Source organism: Opisthorchis viverrini (assembly GCF_000715545.1).
Source record: "Opisthorchis viverrini unplaced genomic scaffold opera_v5_1, whole genome shotgun sequence".
In the NCBI taxonomy this organism is placed as follows: domain Eukaryota; kingdom Metazoa; phylum Platyhelminthes; class Trematoda; order Opisthorchiida; family Opisthorchiidae; genus Opisthorchis; species Opisthorchis viverrini.
In genome coordinates this window covers 3,133,092-3,150,146 of record NW_008751657.1, presented here as the reverse complement: position 1 = coordinate 3,150,146, position 17,055 = coordinate 3,133,092, and the positions used below count along the sequence as shown (strand labels likewise).

Below are 17,055 nucleotides of genomic sequence, written 5' to 3'. Positions count from 1 at the left end.
CAAAAAGCTGCCACTGGCTTTAGATATTGCGAGCACATTTTGTGGATCACATTGGGTCAAATGGCTATCAACAGCGCAGTAACCTTTCCAGCAATATTATTATCTCGGCGTTGTCTGGAGTTCCTTTCATACGGTTCACCGTAGATAGCTGTTAATGCAATGACAATTTCAAATCAGAGTGGGAGGTGAAAAAATCGACCAAATTTTAGCAATTTCTCAAACATCTTCAATGGCCTCTCAAATTTTCTATCTATTGTAGTAATCCTGATTCAATGTGACAAGATTCCAAGGGGAATGGATTGTAAAAATTTCGGATTTGATTGTGTCAAGGTGAGGGTTTCTAGCTCTAACCTTTTTATTGCGTAAAACCGTTTATTTGATTTTCAAATGATCGAGTATGGATTTGCTCATCCTTCATAAGGACACCTTAGGCAATCACCAAAAATATTACCATTATCATAACAGATCCTGCAAATAGTAAGCCATGAGCGCTAAAAATGTGAAGTATCGACTGTGCAGAAATATGGTTTCTGTTAAGTTCTTGTTTTGTTGAGCATTGTAAAATGAGGTGCATTTAGATGTACCAATGCAGGCGCCATTCTGATCATTTTCGGACAAATTTGACTAAAGTAACCGCAAGCATGAGGTGATCATTTGTGGTCACTTCCTTCACAAGATTATCAGGATGGTCAGTTGCGTAATTTCAGAGGGAAGTCTAATTAAATGGAGTACCTGTGTTGGACAGCAACGTTACTGAAACTGATCCTCGAACTCAGTAAATAACCCAGTTGGACCTCAATCCTCGAACTCAGTAAATAACCCAGTTGGGTCTTGAAATATGCTCCTCTTGCTAAATTGTACGTCTTTCTGCTTTCAGTCTGATGTAGTCTTTTCATTCGCCTTCAAAATCAGTACCCATTACTCCACCGAAGGACAGTATTCCTCCACCCGAATCTTCTCGTGTGTCCATATGTTGACTGGTTACCCTCGATTGTTTCTCAGGTGACTGTTGATTTGTTCACCGAGTTTGACCATTAAGTTGCAAACTTTTTATCACAAGATGAAGAATTATCATAAGCGTGTAACTGAGTGGGTCTCCTGTTTATTCGCTAAAACCGCTGTTCTACTGCCAAGCTTAGCGAGCAACCCAACGACTATCAGTATAGTGTTCTTGATTTACGGAATGTTCGAGCATCAATCAGCTGCTTCGACCTTATTGCGGCAGTGGTTCTCAAACGTTGGCATCCCGACCTTCAAATAGGTTGCGACGCCTTTTCTGGGGATTGCAGAGCGTCTGTCAGCCTTCAACTACTTCAGCACCAAAGTGACCTAAAACCCATTGTACCGGTGAAGCATCGATTTCCCGGCTGAAATTTTGACTTCGTAGCAGCCATGAAATCACTGCTGAATACGTGCTCTATTTCAATAGTTCACGCATTTCCAGTTATGACGTAAATGGGCACTTGTTTGTTTCACATACCGTGCGAATGCGTAGGTTGATCATACAGTTCTCAGCATATGACTAAACAGGTTGTTTAAGGAAATGCCATCCGTTTCTGCGAACCAAATCGACGTCAATCTGTACCTCACTGTGCGTTATAGTAGTGTGCGCCAAAGACTGCGTATGAAGACAGCAGTATACAAGTTGAGAGCAAACTTTTGTTCACACATTGTTCATTGACTGGACATCGCGCGATTCCGAGAAAAGCCCCGAGCATTTATTTCGAGCGGTCAAATTAACGAGTTATGTTTGAAAATAATCGGAATTGTATAAAAGTCCCGAAAAGGCAGATGGACCAAGAGTGATAAATGTTTAATCCGCCTGGGATACAAGTACGTCGGTACAGCACGCTTAGTCACATTGCGGCAATGCTACACCAGCAGTAGTTGATAGTGCCTTGCCGGGCTGAGTGGGAAACAGTATGTGACATGCCAAGGAAAGAGGAATGAAGACATCACCTGCAAGACCTACTCAGACTGCTTTCGTCAAGCAAAAACTTATGCTGCCTGAGTGCCCAGACAGAAACAGGCTGGGAATTATGGAACCTAACCACACCATTTGGCTCAAATATCCTGCCGCAACACAGCAATAGTTGGCGTAAGATTATCACGACAGTCAAAACGGCACAAGTATTTGACCTACGTGGCCGGAGGACTCTTTGTTTAACTCAGACAGAAAATCACAACCCCAAATGAAAGATCTCCAACTGTATCCAACCTATTCACTGTTCAAGCATGCTATCTCTCAGTTGCATCCACTTATTCTGGATGCCGGTCAAACAAAAAATGTAATCAGGGGAAGGCAGTCACATAAGGCTAGCATAAACGGGAATTCAGCTAGAAATATCGAAGCTGAAATCCCACGTACAAACGCAATAAGCATGTAAAAGCGCATTTAGTTTGAGCTGAATATCCAGTAAAGTTTAGCCATCGCATCAGCGCCAGACAAGTAAAAGATCGGGGATTCTGTAGGATTCACTCGGGTAATTTCCTAAGTTTAGTCGTGTGGACAGAAATAATAGTCATCTAAAACTATAAACATGTTCGATTTTCACAAGAGCGTGAAGTTTACTCACCAAACTATGCTGCTTTCTGCCGATTTTGTCGAAATAATCACTTGTATTAGCTGTTTTGTTACGGAAGTTTACAAGCCCCAAATGAGGATTTAAATTTTAACAGTTACGCCTAGTTGGTAGGGATAAAGATTTGGAAAAGGATTCACTCGGGTAATTTCCTAAGTTTAGTCGTGTGGACAGAAATAATAGTCATCTAAAACTATAAACATGTTCGATTTTCACAAGAGCGTGAAGTTTACTCACCAAACTATGCTGCTTTCTGCCGATTTTGTCGAAATAATCACTTGTATTAGCTGTTTTGTTACGGAAGTTTACAAGCCCCAAATGAGGATTTAAATTTTAACAGTTACGCCTAGTTGGTAGGGATAAAAGATTTGGAAAAACACCTATACTGGAAAGCTGAGGAAACACTGTACAAACGCTCCTTCCTTATTGGAAATTACCGACCATAAGCACCTTACAAAACTGCAGGGAGTATCAAATCTGCGATCTCTCGGCTAACAGCCAGTTTCCGATTACTGCGGCCCAACAGTTTTAGTTCAATGGAATCGCAAGTCCACCTATTACACCACACGATACAAATCCACAAGGAGGCCTCGACAAGACGCCGCTAAGTGACAACCGACAAATGTTACCTCGAGCATTCCTCTCCTGGGCATCTACATAAGGTTAGGTGAACGTCACATTAGGCAGCTTGCACAGTGTCACTTGTACTACCGGCACCGTCGTGCAGATTTGTTCAACAAACATAAGCTCTCACTCCGAAGAGCCCGTCAAACTACTCTCTAATATGGCTAAGGGTGCGTTATCCTTCCACATATTCAGACCGTGACACAAGACAAATTTACATCAGCACTATATGAGCCATCAGTAAATTGCTGGCGAATTAACGGAGCGACGAATCAACCAACGGGAATGGGAAAGCTATAAGAAACGGACAGAGAGCTGCATTACTATTGAAACTGGATTTTATTCTGGTGATAACAGAGCATCCCACGTGACTAGCGATCGCGTCCATCGCTTCTGTTAAGATAGGAATGCATGTGGTCCTCAAATACAATCTTGGACTTGACATCATTTGACCAAATCTTACCGAGGGAAGTCTGAGCAACAATGACCTCCCTTGGACCAACTGTAAACAAACGAATAAATGAATCCATCATTTCCAGTCATACAAACTGTTGAAAAATGACCGATATTCCCCACGTGAATTCCGCGCTAAATGATTTTACAAATTGCCAGATTGGCTGTGTGATCAATATAGTTCAGTCGCACGGAAAGGTGGTTTGGATAGCTGGCATTCGCAGAAACCGGCTACCGGACGAGACTAGATCGCCCGTCGTCATACATGAACTATACCCGTCAATCATGCATGTTGCTGTTACCACATGCCAGGTGCTGTAGTGGTAAGTGTCAGTATGTCAACACCATGTTGCTCATCACTGCCTGTGAATCTTGTATTTTCTGTCAATCATTTCGTACAGTGCAGTCATATCAGAAAGCGAACTTGTTTGGCCAATAGGCTTTTGCTTGTACGACATGGTCCATGTATGAAATGCACGTAACACGTTCGTACAAGTTATCGGTGGTCAATGGAATGTTGTTGCTTGTTTCAATATGCCACGTTAAATGTCCCTGTAAATCCGTTCCATCACAGAAGAAGACCACTTTGAGGAAAACGGTTTAGTTCGATGAGGATGTAATGGGTCCCTGGAGAAGAAAATGCCCCTGAAGCTTGTTGGGTTGTAAATTCACAGTGCAGGTGCAAAGACCTCAAACCCGTTAAAAAAACGGTTGATTGTGAGGACCTCGGGTAAGTAGTTGTTCCCACTTTAAATGCTACCAGTGCTGACACCTAGTAATTGTTCAACATCGCGAAATGAATTATTGCGTCATGTGAGTTGGATTCCGTGCAAGGAGGCTGTAGAATGCTTGATTTTCACGAGATTCTCATTATACACTTCCAGTATGATCCACTAGCAGAATATGAGAATAAATTGTTCAGATTTCTGAAGGAATGCATTCCTCACAGATGATTTCAAATTGAAATCCAACAACTGGGTGTGCCTTTACCTAGGCAGTATGATATAGGACAACGCTATTATGATAAGAACTTTTTTGGCAACCACTGAGTCGCGTAATAGTCTTTGTGTCTATTAGAGTACCTTGGGGTTTTAACTATCAATATTCCCCGTCGGTTATTGATCAAAATATTGGTAGCTCGGGTGAGTTTGTAGGATTTTGATCAACAAGGCTTGAAATTTGCTTTGCAAGTCAGTTCTCAAACAGATCAGTAACCCGTAATATGCCACAATCTTTGAGCATTCGGATGGAAAGATGAATGACTGGTGGTAGTAGTTTCAACTACGGCCAGGAAACAAACAAATTCAAAAGCGCTTGAATGAAATGGATCTACCCTGTTAAGGGGTTAGGGGCACGACATATACTGTCCAAAGGCAAGCTGAATGCACTTCTGGTAAGTGACCCGCAGTAAAACGTTAGAATGGTCGTGCATTCGGATCTTCTTCGATATTCATGACCGGTGGTTGGTTCCAAAGCTGCACGGTGCTTCTACGTTTTCAGCACGGGTTGAATTCACTCAGAGTTGGCAGAATTCACATTCGGAAATGAAAAGAATGACACCACGTAATACTAAAACAAAGGTTGCAAGCGAAGTTTCATTTACCCCGGGTGTGACCTTCTCCCAGTACAAACCTATATCCACATTCACTAACTGGAATCACTTCAGCAGGACTCACCGGACTCTGAAAATACCTGTACGTGGATTTCGTTCACAAAAGCTAGGACATAGAACACCATAGAACACCAACTGAGTCGTCTTATTGGCCGTAAATCTTAAAATAGCTTGATCTCTACTAATCTGATGTATCAGCTAAGAACATTCACATGCCTATCAATCTGACTTTCACGGGAGACCAAAACGAATCTCTCGTTCATGATATCCTTCTGTTGAACAGTTTTCAGTTAGAAGCCGCGTGTTACGTCCATACTTTACCAGCTAAGGATAATCAGAGCAGCTTTTGAGCAGCATGCTGGTTGAAAGTAATCCTTTTGACACCACACACTGTAAGAGTTCAGACGACCTATCCATGAAGATGAAAACTGAACAAAACTGTTAAAAAGTCAGCTCAGTTTTGAGCGTTATGGATGTATGCTTTTCTTGCGTCTCCTAAGGGCACTCACATCGGTGTGCTTTTGCATCCACTTGTTGAGTGGCGCAATAGGAGCTCAAAAGGTAACCGAGTCAGTAGTCATTCGTATGAATGTGGACACCCATGAATGAATCCAGTTCATATGGGTAGTCATGACAGTAAATGCTACTGATGAACATCTTGTAGTAGAAATTTCAAATAAGGAATATATTTCAGCGATTCTTCACTTTTTGCTAAGTTGTAGGCACAGCGTCGAAGGTAGCAAACCCACTCAACCCCGCACTGACGACGTCACCTCAGTTGGTGATGAAAAGTTTGCAATCCAACTGGCAAGCTCGGCGAACAAACCAACAACCAATCAGCGTACCCCAGCTACCTACATTTCACAACATTGCCAGTAACCAACCTTTTTGGTGATGCAAATTTTTATGCAGTATGCACATTTCATTATGACGAATTCCTGTAGTTGCCCCAAAATAAAGCGTTCACTGTACAAATTATTACCAATACTATTTTATCTCATTCCACTCACCAGATCAAGGTATTCCAGTGTCATCCGGTGCCATCCAGAGCCGTTACCCACTGGGGAACCAAAGTACAGGAAATTCTAAAGCCTGAAGCAATAGCTGATCAGGTGGGTGGTGCATGCAGCTTAGGCATTTTCAATCCAGATAGAAGAAAGTTCTACTAAAACAAGCTATACCAATAGGAGTTGAAATCAACTACCGATCTGCGTCCTCATCGCAGACAGGTGGAAGATATCCGTGTGGGTCTTGGCCATTCCGCTATGCTGCTATTGCTCACCTGTCTGCCAGCCTGTACAGAAATACTTGATCTGACTTGATTTCACAAGTTGATCAAGTCAGTAAGCAAATATTCCGGTGTTCAGTAAAGCCGGTGGCCGAGGGCAGGATGGCGGAATCAACAATCTTGACAAAATAATCACTATACTCAAATCAATATTCACTGAACTACGATCTGCTGCCATTTTATCTTGCCTGTCTCATGAGCAACCATGGAAAGTCCGCTTCGGATTATCGATTATTTCGAACTTTCTACAACGTGAGCTGAATAATGATGCCTGCACGGAAGTCATTCATACGCACATACAGCTCTGTAGAATACGTTTGCGTATCAAATAACTTATTTGAACAGATCTGTTTACTGAAGTTATTGGCGAAAGTTAGCTCAAAAGTGTGACTTTAAAACCGTTTTAGGCTATTTTTCGCTCAGATAAAAGAAGGATGGGACGCTACCCTTGCCTTGTGCAGCGCTTTCGTAATCTTCAACTTCATATGCAGTTCTCGAAAAGCCCATGTGTGCGTAGCGTGGGAAGGGATTCGAACAGTTTTCTGACAATTCTACATAACTGATTCATTGGATGTTAATACGCTCGATTCCATTTTTCATCCATATCTATAGCACTATCATCTGAGTAGTTTTCTTCTGGTTTTAGCAACGGGAGGGTAGCGGTCCAGAATTTCACTCTAGAGCCCATCAAAATTGCCTACTGTCTCCTTTGATGAAATTCGCGTTGTCCGGAATAATATGGTGTTGGTCTGGTAGCAGAGCTTGGAACTTCGGTCACAGACCTACCCTCAGAAATTGGAGTGACATCTTCAATTCGTTGTTGTGAAGCAGAGCACAGCGGTGAGCGCAATGCTCAAACAGCCTTAGTAAATCTACCTGATCGAAGGACGATCAAAACTCATTAACTGCCAGACAGTGCGTACACAATAGCGACTGCTGCTTCGTACACTGGTCGATGAACTGTCTGGCAAGAAGTATATACTCCGAAGGTAAGCAACAAAACTCAGCGCTTCAGTACACCCTTCCACATTATTGACAGCTATCCACAAGAGAACTGGACATCCTACTTTTTTCCGCTGCAATAATTTTCGGCAACAGTTGATAATAATGTTGATATCAGTTGCTTGCGGACTATTTCTGTGGAGAAAACTTTATTTGTTTCATTCAGAAGCGATAAGTTTGATAAAGCCATTCCTCCTAAATTTCTCGATATATCATCATCATCATCATCGTCAAAGCCACATCAGTTTTGCCACTGATGCTTTGATGATTCCACTCTACGCCCAACAGATTCATCGCGTGCCGAATCTTTACACTAATTCGGTGCGCTTTAGAGAGACTGTGCCAGATCTGTTCATTAATGAAGAAACCACCTTTATAATAAGATATCTTTGGCGGGAGGCACTTCAGGCTTGCCTATGATAGCTTTTACCTGCTTTAAAAATCCAGAGGAGAACAGTTTTACCCACAGTTTCAGGTTGACCCCTCAGATACAGTCTTTATGAACCGGATCGGTTGTAATTGGCACTGTCTGTGAGAAACAGTAAAGAATGAGTTTGCAGCATTCGGGATGTATAAGAGTATCAAGCCAGTCAAAGCAAACCATTAACGTTATTATTACTATTAGTTTCTGCCATCTATCTTGCTTCTTTGTTCACTTTGGTCATGATGGAAAATCTTCATCCACTTACTGCACATATAAAGAAAATATCATCCAAAACTTGTGGTGGCCAATTTTTCCGAACCCATTCGGATGGAGTTTACGAACAGTCTGGATAAAAGGTCCTCGTTATACCATCTCTATTTTGACGCAGCTCCGGAGCAGCTGGATCAATATGACATCGACCTGCTGTACCTGAACTCATTTTGCAAACTTTACTCACTTTGTATACAGTCTGTTTTCAACAAGATGGAATCCCGGCAAGCGCAGTAGAAACTGACTTTGGGGGCATAATTTCCAGAATATAAATGGGGTCGCTTGCTCTAGATGCGAACGGCAGTGATTCTTTGTACGCGTACAGTCTCAGGGACTATTGATATTGGTGTTCTGCGTCATGTTGGGTACAGAGATGCGCGGGCACAAATTACGCTTGTAGATTCTTATACGCCGACGCAATGAAAACACACTTCTGCGAAGTTGCGTTTGATGAAAACGTGCGTAAAATATTTCGTGACTGATGTTTAGGGTTGGATCACACAAGCTTCGACCCATCCACGAATTTGCGGTTGCAATTTAGCTAAGGACTTTGCCCTCCAAGTGATACGTTTTTACTTTGACAATGATGGTAATGTCCGCAGCAACTAAGTCCAATATTTCGAAAGGATGTTCGTCTTATTGCCAGCCTTCTAATGCACAGTCACAGCACTAGCATAATACCATTTTTATCGTAATCAATGTTTGTGGTACGGCAATTCGGACAGTACTCCACGTATGCTCTGTCCGATTGTGAACGTTGTTCACGTGGTTATAGCATTCCAACACATTCACTGATTTATTGCCACTTGGCGGTTTGTCGCGCTGAATACCAGATTGCCAAATTTTGTAAAGAATGTTCCTCATTCAACCTTTACTACAGAGTTCAGTCAGCCCTACGCCCATCTCATGTTAATGTCTGCTCTGTAGTTCAAAACATCTCAAAGTGCACATTCTTACTCCACATTTAGAAAGCAGGTTGTGAGGTTTATCACGGAGATAAATACCAGCATTAGTGTGTAATATGTATAAATAATGAATTAACACACTTTTTAGATAAAAGATGTTATATGAGGAGCGAAAACTACGAGTGGAGCAATAAAACCTTCAGAAGCGTTATTCTGCCTCCACAGAGGTAGTACAGGCAACTGCTACATTTTTCGAAGTGTTTACTGCTCTTCAGAAGTTTGGTGACTGTCCGAACCCCACCTCGACATAAAGAATACCGTCCTCTTCAACTGTAGTGGATTTAATTTTCATGAACTGCATGCAGAATGATGGCGTGACCGCGTAATGCATTGGGAGCAAAACAACGATAAGCTGGATCTTTAAAGAACGGCTGCTCTGCACTATCACCTCTCATAATGAAAAGTTACTGGAGGTGAACCAGAGATTTTTCCTTGAATGGAACCTTTAAACAAGTATAACTAGTTCACTGTTCTTGGTGCTTATCTTTTACATGTTTGTCCGAATGGCCCTGAAGTATACGCCATGGCGGGAGTGCAAGCTTGCTGTAATTAGAGATGCAAAAATATTTGCGGCTGTGGGAGTAACCAACTAACCCTACTGAATAAATTCAAATCCTTGTTATTTTATTTTCAATCATCATCAGTCTAAAGAGGTTTGATGCATTTAAGCGTTCTTCCTGGACTTACTGGTGCAGTTCTGCGCTTTAGGGAGACCATCTGAATCAACCCAGTAGAAGTGGTGTTTTCTTATATTTGGTGACCTTTAACTGCAGAAGGAATTAATTTCAATCCCTGGGGTGGGATCAGCCCTTATATAGAAGTAACCGTTACTACAAAGAGAGCATTTCTATATAGTATTTCTTGCTGATCTAAATATTATCTTAGACCATTCATTAACCAGGACAACGCGCATCCCTAGCTTTAAACTGAAGCGTGGGTTTCCTCCTGTAGTCTCTCTTGACCGACTCTTGTCTTCCATCTCCACCATCATGCCTAAATGGTTGGATGGAGCCTAAATTTGCTCCGAAGTTTCACTCGTTCGATTTTGGGTGATGAAATGTGTGGTATATTGCTGATGGTAACCGCTCAACTGAGTGAGCAGCATCAAGAAGATGGGTTGATGCTTGAATGATCAAAGTCCCGAAAGTTTGTTTGTTCACTCCTAGAACTGCTTGTTCAGAACCATTCCAGGCAACAACGGTTAAGGAAAAAGTGTGTTCTTCCGACCTGTCCTAAACCAGAACTTTTACTTCGATTATTACTAGCAGCATCCTTCTACACATCTACTACAAACATATTCCGTTAGGCGTATAACCACCTAAATTGTTTTCAAGCAATAAATCCACCGATTGTTTACCAAACCCATCTGAAACACCTAAATTGTTGTTTTTCAACATGCATAGAAGTAGTGTTCTTTTCTTTTTGCCTCTAATTAACTTTATATCATGCGCCCGTGTATACTAATGCCATGAATAAAAACATCAATTTTACATTAAATGATCTAGTAAGTATTGGCTGGAACAGGCGCGTGATTACTTGCTAATTCCTGTCCCTTATTTTCTAAGACATTGAAATAAGTGTCTGGGTAGATATGAAAAACAAACCAGTGCTGTAAAATAATTTTTCCTCGTCACAGGCCTTCTGCTGCTTGCAGGGCAACTGCTTCTTGCGGCGAATCTGCTGTGAGTAACTGGTGAAACGTAAGGTTGAATATGACTTCATTTTAACTAGTGTAAAAGTATTAAACAGATGCTTTTGAAGAAGTGATATTCATAGTGTTCAGTGGAGAGCACACAGTTAACTGTCCTGCAACATACCTGGACTCGCCCTTGAAGTTCCACACAGAAGCAGTCGTCAATTTTTAGGCATACCATTCGCCTTGGAAGACGTGTGTCATCCCATTGGGATAATAGTAGCTGCATCCACTACTTTGAGATCAACCTGAAAGTTGACCAAATTCAAAGTTGTGCAGCAAAGTGGACATCACATTGACTACGGCTTTCAGATGGCGTTTGATATCATCGAAGAATGACGGTTTCGATCCAAATGCTTAGAGTTTCGAGCCATATTAGGCCTTTGATGAAAGTGTTACCACAAATCAGTTGAAAGACTTCATCGGAATTCAGAAGTGTTGCGACAAAGGTCGAAATTTGATGTGTACTTAGAATGTGTCAGTGGGTTTTCAATTGCTGCTGCCAACCCCCCAAAGCGTAGCGTACCGTTAAGATGAGCTCAGAGTAACGCTGCATTATTTTTTTTTATAAAACTTGGTGTATGTGTCAGTGGGTTTTCAATTGCTGCTGCAAAACCCCCAAAGCGTAGCGTACCCTTAAAATGAGCTCAGAGTAATGCTGCATGATTTTATTGATAAAACTTGGTGGGTTCAGTTGAAAACCTTATGATGACATTATAAAAGATTTCAGGATGTCTCAAGTTGAAACAAAATGAACGGTGTTTTATAGCGCAAAACAATTACTGGCTAGTTTTTCACCCTGCTATCAATGGTTTAAGTGATAGACTCATTGGAGCACCAGGAGGTTGATTTTTAAAGCTCATATTCTGTTCAGAAAAATGTTGAGGCTAGGTATCAAAGAAGTACACAGCGATTTTACGCGTTTTCATCCCGAATTTTGCCTTTCAAATAACTTAACTTAAGATAGTGGAATATCATTTCCATATGAATGTACCAGAACGGCTTCACTGGGATAGTGATGGGGTGTACCGGATATTTCATACAAGTACTTGTCACTTGCCTGATCCGAATCAGCACAGCTTGTCAAACATCTCTACTGATCACCTCATCAGTAAATCTGAGCTATTTTTATCCATATAAACTTAGCAACTGCTGAACGGGTATTCTCACGATGATGTAATTCTGCATGCAACAAAAGGGCTCGCAAATGATGTAAACTAGATAACTGCTCTGTTTTATTTTCTCATATGACTGCTTTCAGTGGATTCTAAAATTGTGAAACGTTCTTTCACACAGTCGACTGCCTGCTTGGAGCCAAATTATCGGCTAAGTAAACTGACAAACTGTAAAATGAGGTGGTAAAATGGTAGACCAATCGTGAGTATGGCGTGAGCCATCTCTGGGGTGATAGCTAATAGATAGATCCGGAGCACAAAACACGGTGCTTGTAATGCAGCGTTTTCCCTCGGGAAATAAGTCGGCCAGCAGGGAAAACAAAACATTTCTCTTTGGTGGAAGACTTGAGAAATTGAAAAATTTCATGTCCCAAATTCTGTTTCTGGATACAGAAGTTCGCCTTCACGGCTTTTCCTGAACGACTGGATACTGTGGTGTTTCTGATTATGTATAAATATATGCTTTATTCATGTAACTTCCCATGAAGGAACTTTCAGAAGTCACCCTGATAGTATTTTATTGTGTAACAAAATTCATTCTGATGGCACACGCCTCAAGAACCCCATGATATGTAGTGAAAATCATATCCCTGTATGTTGTCCAGTGGAGCTTATGCAATCAACTGACTACTTTGAGAATCCGAGGTTGTATTACGCAATCGGGTTATATTTTTGAGCCAAATTCAGATAGTTAGAAAGGGTGAGGTGATCTAGACAGCCATTCGGTGGTTACTGGCGAAATTCAGGGAACCTGCTTCAGCGAAACCGTCCGAAACTGGTGAAGATATCGTTATCTCTAGGCTGTAAAGACGAGGCTCACATCTTCATTTCTTATATTTAGCTGAGATTTGGGTGACTTACCCTTGTCGACCCGACGTCACCAGCTTCAGTGGAGCATAAAGTTATTGTATCCTGACAGTCCGGATGTTTGAGAACTGACGTTTCAACTCTGCCTAAAATTATTTACATGGTAAACAGCAAGATTGCACTGAGTGTTTTCTTATTGTGGAAACTTGTTGGACTGAGCCACCTCCCATATTATAACAATGTGAAGTTCACACTTTAAGTACATCTGTATGTCCGTTTCATTGAACCAGGTTTTTAATCGATCAATCATCATCCCGAACCTCAAACTAGGCTAGAATTTACAGGATATAGTAGCATGACAAACGTGTTGAACCGTAAAATTCTGTAGCTGGTGACTGCATGGAGGTTTTGCCGGGAATACCAATTCTTGCGTAATTTAGTCAGGTATAAAAAAGTATGCCTTAAATACGCGTACACCATTCGTCGAGAAATGCCGACTGACTACAAAATTATCTTTATTTGGCTGCTATTGTGGTTCTCTACCAACCCGATATCCTGTACTGAGGCCTGCACTAAAAAATACCACCATATGTATATATATAGATGTGCGTAAATATTCAGACTCTGCAGCTGTAGATCGTTGCGCTGTTACTCGTCGTTCCGTCTAACACCACACCAACACTTAAAGTTGTCTCGTAGTTCGATGCAAAGCCGATGCGATGTGAAACAATGCGCTGGCAACTTCATCATTCAGTCTGAGATCAGTTTTGCTTCGTCCCATATGCAGCTATTTGATTTGTTGCGAAACTTAGCCACAGGAAGCGGATCAATGGTTGCACCTGTCCCAGTGAAAAAGCGCTCAAAATGTACGACCTGGTGACAAAATACCTTCAAAAGGCATCGTTCAGGAAAATGGATAACTTAATAGGATACCCATGCTCTGTCGACCGAATTCGACAAGGATCAAGTTAGGATATCGGGATACCCGAACTCACCCGAACCCATCCTTAGGGGGGTCCGTAAATTTGGTCTTATTACGCAGCAGCGCAGACGGACACATCATGTTTTATGTTTTATCTGTTGCTTATTTTGCTGTGGCATGACCTCAGGTGAAAAATTTAAACGGGGCGGTGCGACACGTGAGGACCTGAACTGGAACAGTAGATGGGTGAAGAACATACTCTACCGCATAGCAGACCCCGAAATTTAATAATGCGACCTTCAGGGTGTAGCGAGATCACAAAATGCCTTCCGTTGATGTACGTTTTTGAGTCGAAGTCATTCAAGCTTGCAATTTTAATTCTCATCCAGTTCAGCTGATAGTGGGCTATTGCGGCCAATTGGACATCATAAGTTAGATACTCTGTTTCACAGTCTTGCCTGTTGGGTTTTTACCTATGGGCAAAACAAAAGCCGATGTAATCTAGTAAATACGGGTGGTTTCAATTGAGGTTTCGACTTGTAAGCGAAACCGAGAAGCACTGTGCGACTGTTTCATCCTCAACAGGGATCATCGACAGTGCATATGTCACGAAGTTTCAAAGAGTTTTGAACCTTCGACCCTCCCGGCCGGTAGTCTAAACATAATATATCGACAACGAGCGACTGATCAGCGGTGTACTTCACTCGCACTTACACGGCATAAAGCACCACTCGTACTCTACTGCTGGAAACCACACCACGTGGTCACGTACTGAAGGGTTCCTCGAGTTAGGTCTTCTCAGAAGGAATTACCAGTTGTCTTGTGAAATTATTCTGAGTAACTCAGAGATTGCTGGTCTTTGTGTTGTCCGAACCGATTCAAAGTAAATTTCACTACCTCAATGTTGTTTGGTGGATCCAAGATGCGATCACAAAAATAATCAAATCTAAACACACCTGTACCATCAACACTCACCAATGGACAGTCGTCAACAAAAACAAACTGTTCACTTCTGACAGTGGTTTGTAACTCCCTCGAAGCAAAACTTTTCTTCAGTCTTCGACATCATTTGTGGCACACAGACTATATTAATAGGTTGAAAGGTCACTAGCAAACTATAGGAGACCACATGTCAATCACGTCTGTCGTGTTTACAAGAACTTGACGGATTCTGTCTGTAGTTGATGGCCACAATTGTCTGGACTGATTGAAGAGAGAAACACCAGGCGTGTTGCTGGCACGTGTACGAGTTTAAATAGTTTGTCTATTAGTCTCCAATGTTTTGTTTCCATGAGACTGTAAAGCCACTCTACTACATCTTTTGCACGGGTAGAAAAACTCCATTACTTGTCCTGCTCGTTAAAACGGGCAGCTTCAGTAACAGTGACCAGAGCAATAAGTGGAATGTTCTACTGATGGACCGTGCTAGAAGAAGCAACTACGTTGGAGGTATCGTTTGGGACACAAACACATGTATAACCCAGTAACAGTGACCAGAGCAATAAGTGGAACGTTCTACTGATGGACCGTGTTAGAAGAAGCAATTACGTTGGAGGTATCGTTTGGCACACAAACACATGTATAACTTTCTTTGAGGAAATTGTCTTATGGTGAGGTTAAAACTGCTCCAATCATCTGCACAGTCGAACAGAGCTGTTGAAAAATAGAGGGTATCCGTTCACATGTGCATAAACCGATAAAGTCTTGCTGTTCCACTACTCTCCTTGTGCACTTTTCGACGTTAAGTTCTTGGTTTCTTCATACTACGCAATCCTGAGATCGACGTGTGGCCACATGTTTGCCGGTAGACCTAAATTCACCACAAATCCATATCATTTTATATTCGAGATCGCCCTCACTAGGTGATTCAGTCTGAGACTGCCAACATGCTGACGAGCACGGAAGAATCTAGCTTTAAACCGTAGTTTATCTGTAGTTGTAAGCTATATGTGTAATTTCGTTCGATTACCCGGTATAGCGCCTTTAGTGGACTCAAATACAAACAAAGTCATTTGCAAATATTCACGAAGCCACAGGCAAGATTGGTACAAACGGCCGTGTATTCAACCGAAGAGGAGCATATTTTTATCACACTGTTTACGAGGGACACTAGAAGTAAGCAGTGATAATCCGTGCAGCGATGCCTTTGTCGACAAACTTTCCCAACTAAAAAGTAACTCCCTTATATGGTCCTTAATCCCGTTACTAGTGCAGCAAGTCAGATCAAATCCTGACCTTATCCTGAAAATATTGAGTTCACAGCCTTCCTTCACCTGAGTATTAACATTAGAATTTGGTTGAAAAGATATTATTTACCTCTTTGTTTTTGAAAATACGCAAAACTGAAGCCGACGTTCACACTGTCTTATTCGGTCTTTAGAATTCACCTTCATGCAGTTGGGGACTTTAACCCCTAAAAGGACCGTTTTATTCATCTCTAGAAATTTCTAAGACTGGATGGGGATCCAAACTTTCTCAAATAAAGGACCGGTTAATGTCCGCAGTTTTGACCAACGACTACTGAGTGGAAAATATATCTTTCCAAAACTCAGAAAGCGCAAGCACTGTTTGACATGGCCAGCAATCAACGTGGACAGCCAGGATGTCTGATCATCGAATTCTGCTGTGTTGGATGCCTCCTAGTTAACTCCTGGTACTAACAAATGAACTTGGTTCTTCTCGGAGAAAACTAGGGTGATTGAAGAGATACTGAAACGATGATTTCACTAAATCTGACAAGGTCATGTCATTTATTCGCAAAATCGAGTGAAAATTCTGAATAACTCTGGGAGAACCCTTGGATCGTTTTGATCAATTTAGTGAGGATAACTCTACTCCCGATACTACCCAGAGTTGACCAAAAAACTTAAAATCATAATCCTCTATCCAGTTAAAAACCTACTTGGGTATGCACTAACATGAGCCGGGAATCCCGTTCCAGAACTTCGTGTAACAACAACTTCATCATGCCGGTAATTCAAACCAGAAAAAAAGAGCCAGTTGGTGGCAAATCAGGCTGGCTTCACTGAGTTCACGTCCTAAACCATGTTGCACATTAGCATACACAACAAAGGATCGAAAGTCATCCTGTGGCTTTTTTTAAATTACATCAAGCTGCAAGGGATGTGTACAATGACCAAACGCTGTCATAGGAAGGAATCTGTGTTCATTATCATTCTCTGGAGGGTTTTCTTCAAATGGCAGAACAATCTGAAGGAAATCAATCACACATCCCTTG

The 17,055-nt window shown here is 41.7% G+C and overlaps 1 protein-coding gene across 1 annotated transcript in view; it reads right to left on the bottom strand.

Annotated features, from left to right (window-relative positions):
* T265_00047 (hypothetical protein) overlaps positions 1-17,055 on the bottom strand; it is a gene marked incomplete at both ends in the record, with an annotated part of 54,213 nt that overhangs the window by 17,399 nt on the left and 19,759 nt on the right. Inside the window, one exon of the mRNA XM_009163704.1 lies at positions 12,950-13,041. Within this exon, the coding sequence (XP_009161968.1) occupies positions 12,950-13,041 (92 nt within the window). The remainder of the gene's footprint in view (positions 1-12,949; positions 13,042-17,055) is intronic.